At 36.8% G+C, this 878-nt stretch overlaps 1 protein-coding gene across 1 annotated transcript in view; it reads left to right on the top strand.

Moving 5' to 3' along the window:
• Positions 1 to 878, top strand: part of LOC127864348 (RNA-splicing ligase RtcB homolog) — a 35,766-nt gene continuing 34,888 nt past the window's right edge. Inside the window, 1 exon segment of the mRNA XM_052403995.1 lies at positions 1 to 40. Coding sequence (XP_052259955.1) covers positions 1 to 40 — 40 coding nt within the window.

Here is an 878-nt window from a genome sequence, read left to right as displayed (position 1 = left end):
ATGGAACAGTACAGCCGGCAAAGCAACATCAAGATAGATGGTATACCCGATAACGATAAAGAAACCGCAAACGAAACAACAGCAAAGTTTTAGATACGCTAAACCGAAATATCCCCGACCTTCACTTGTCAGAACACGATATCGATATAACACACAGAATAGGTAATTTCGACAATAGAAAACCTAGACCCATCGTTCTGAAGTTGATCTCCCGCATAAAAAGAAGCAAAATAATGCAGAGCGCCAAAATCCTGCGAAGACAAAAACACCTTTATACATTAACGACCACCTCACCAAACTGTATAACCACATCCTTGCTTGTGTACGCAAAAAAACAAAGAGAAATAGTAACATCAACTTGGTCCCGCGACGGCGTCATCTACTACAGTAACATCAATGAAATTGTGCATAAAGTGACACATGATCAGTACAAATACTGGATAGACTTGCCATGGTCGAACTAGTAAAAATATCTTCGACCAAGAGAGGTAACCTTTCCAATTATTGAAGTATATACAACTACACAATATAACACAATCTCCACGCAGAGTTGTCGTTCCTTGCTATCACATACAACTCTGCGAAAGGCTCAGCACGCCATTTTGTCTATAAATAGATAAAACCTAACAAACGCATTCAATGTATATTTGATTGGATATTTAAGATCGCATGCATTAAATTAAGAAATATGACTTTAAATGTACTATAAATAAATCGTGCAAAAACTTGCGAGTTTTTAATGCAACTCTTTGGAACTATTTTATTGCCCATTTACGCAGATGGAATCATTCCATGCACTTCACAAATGTAAACAATTGAAATACTTTTTAAATGAGTGACGTTAGGAATTGCTTCGACGTGTTGATGTATGTTGGTTT

Source organism: Dreissena polymorpha, chromosome 1 (assembly GCF_020536995.1).
Source record: "Dreissena polymorpha isolate Duluth1 chromosome 1, UMN_Dpol_1.0, whole genome shotgun sequence".
Lineage (NCBI taxonomy): Eukaryota > Metazoa > Mollusca > Bivalvia > Myida > Dreissenidae > Dreissena > Dreissena polymorpha.
The sequence above is the reverse complement of the archived record's forward strand: the minus strand, read 5'-3'. Positions and strand labels throughout refer to the sequence as shown.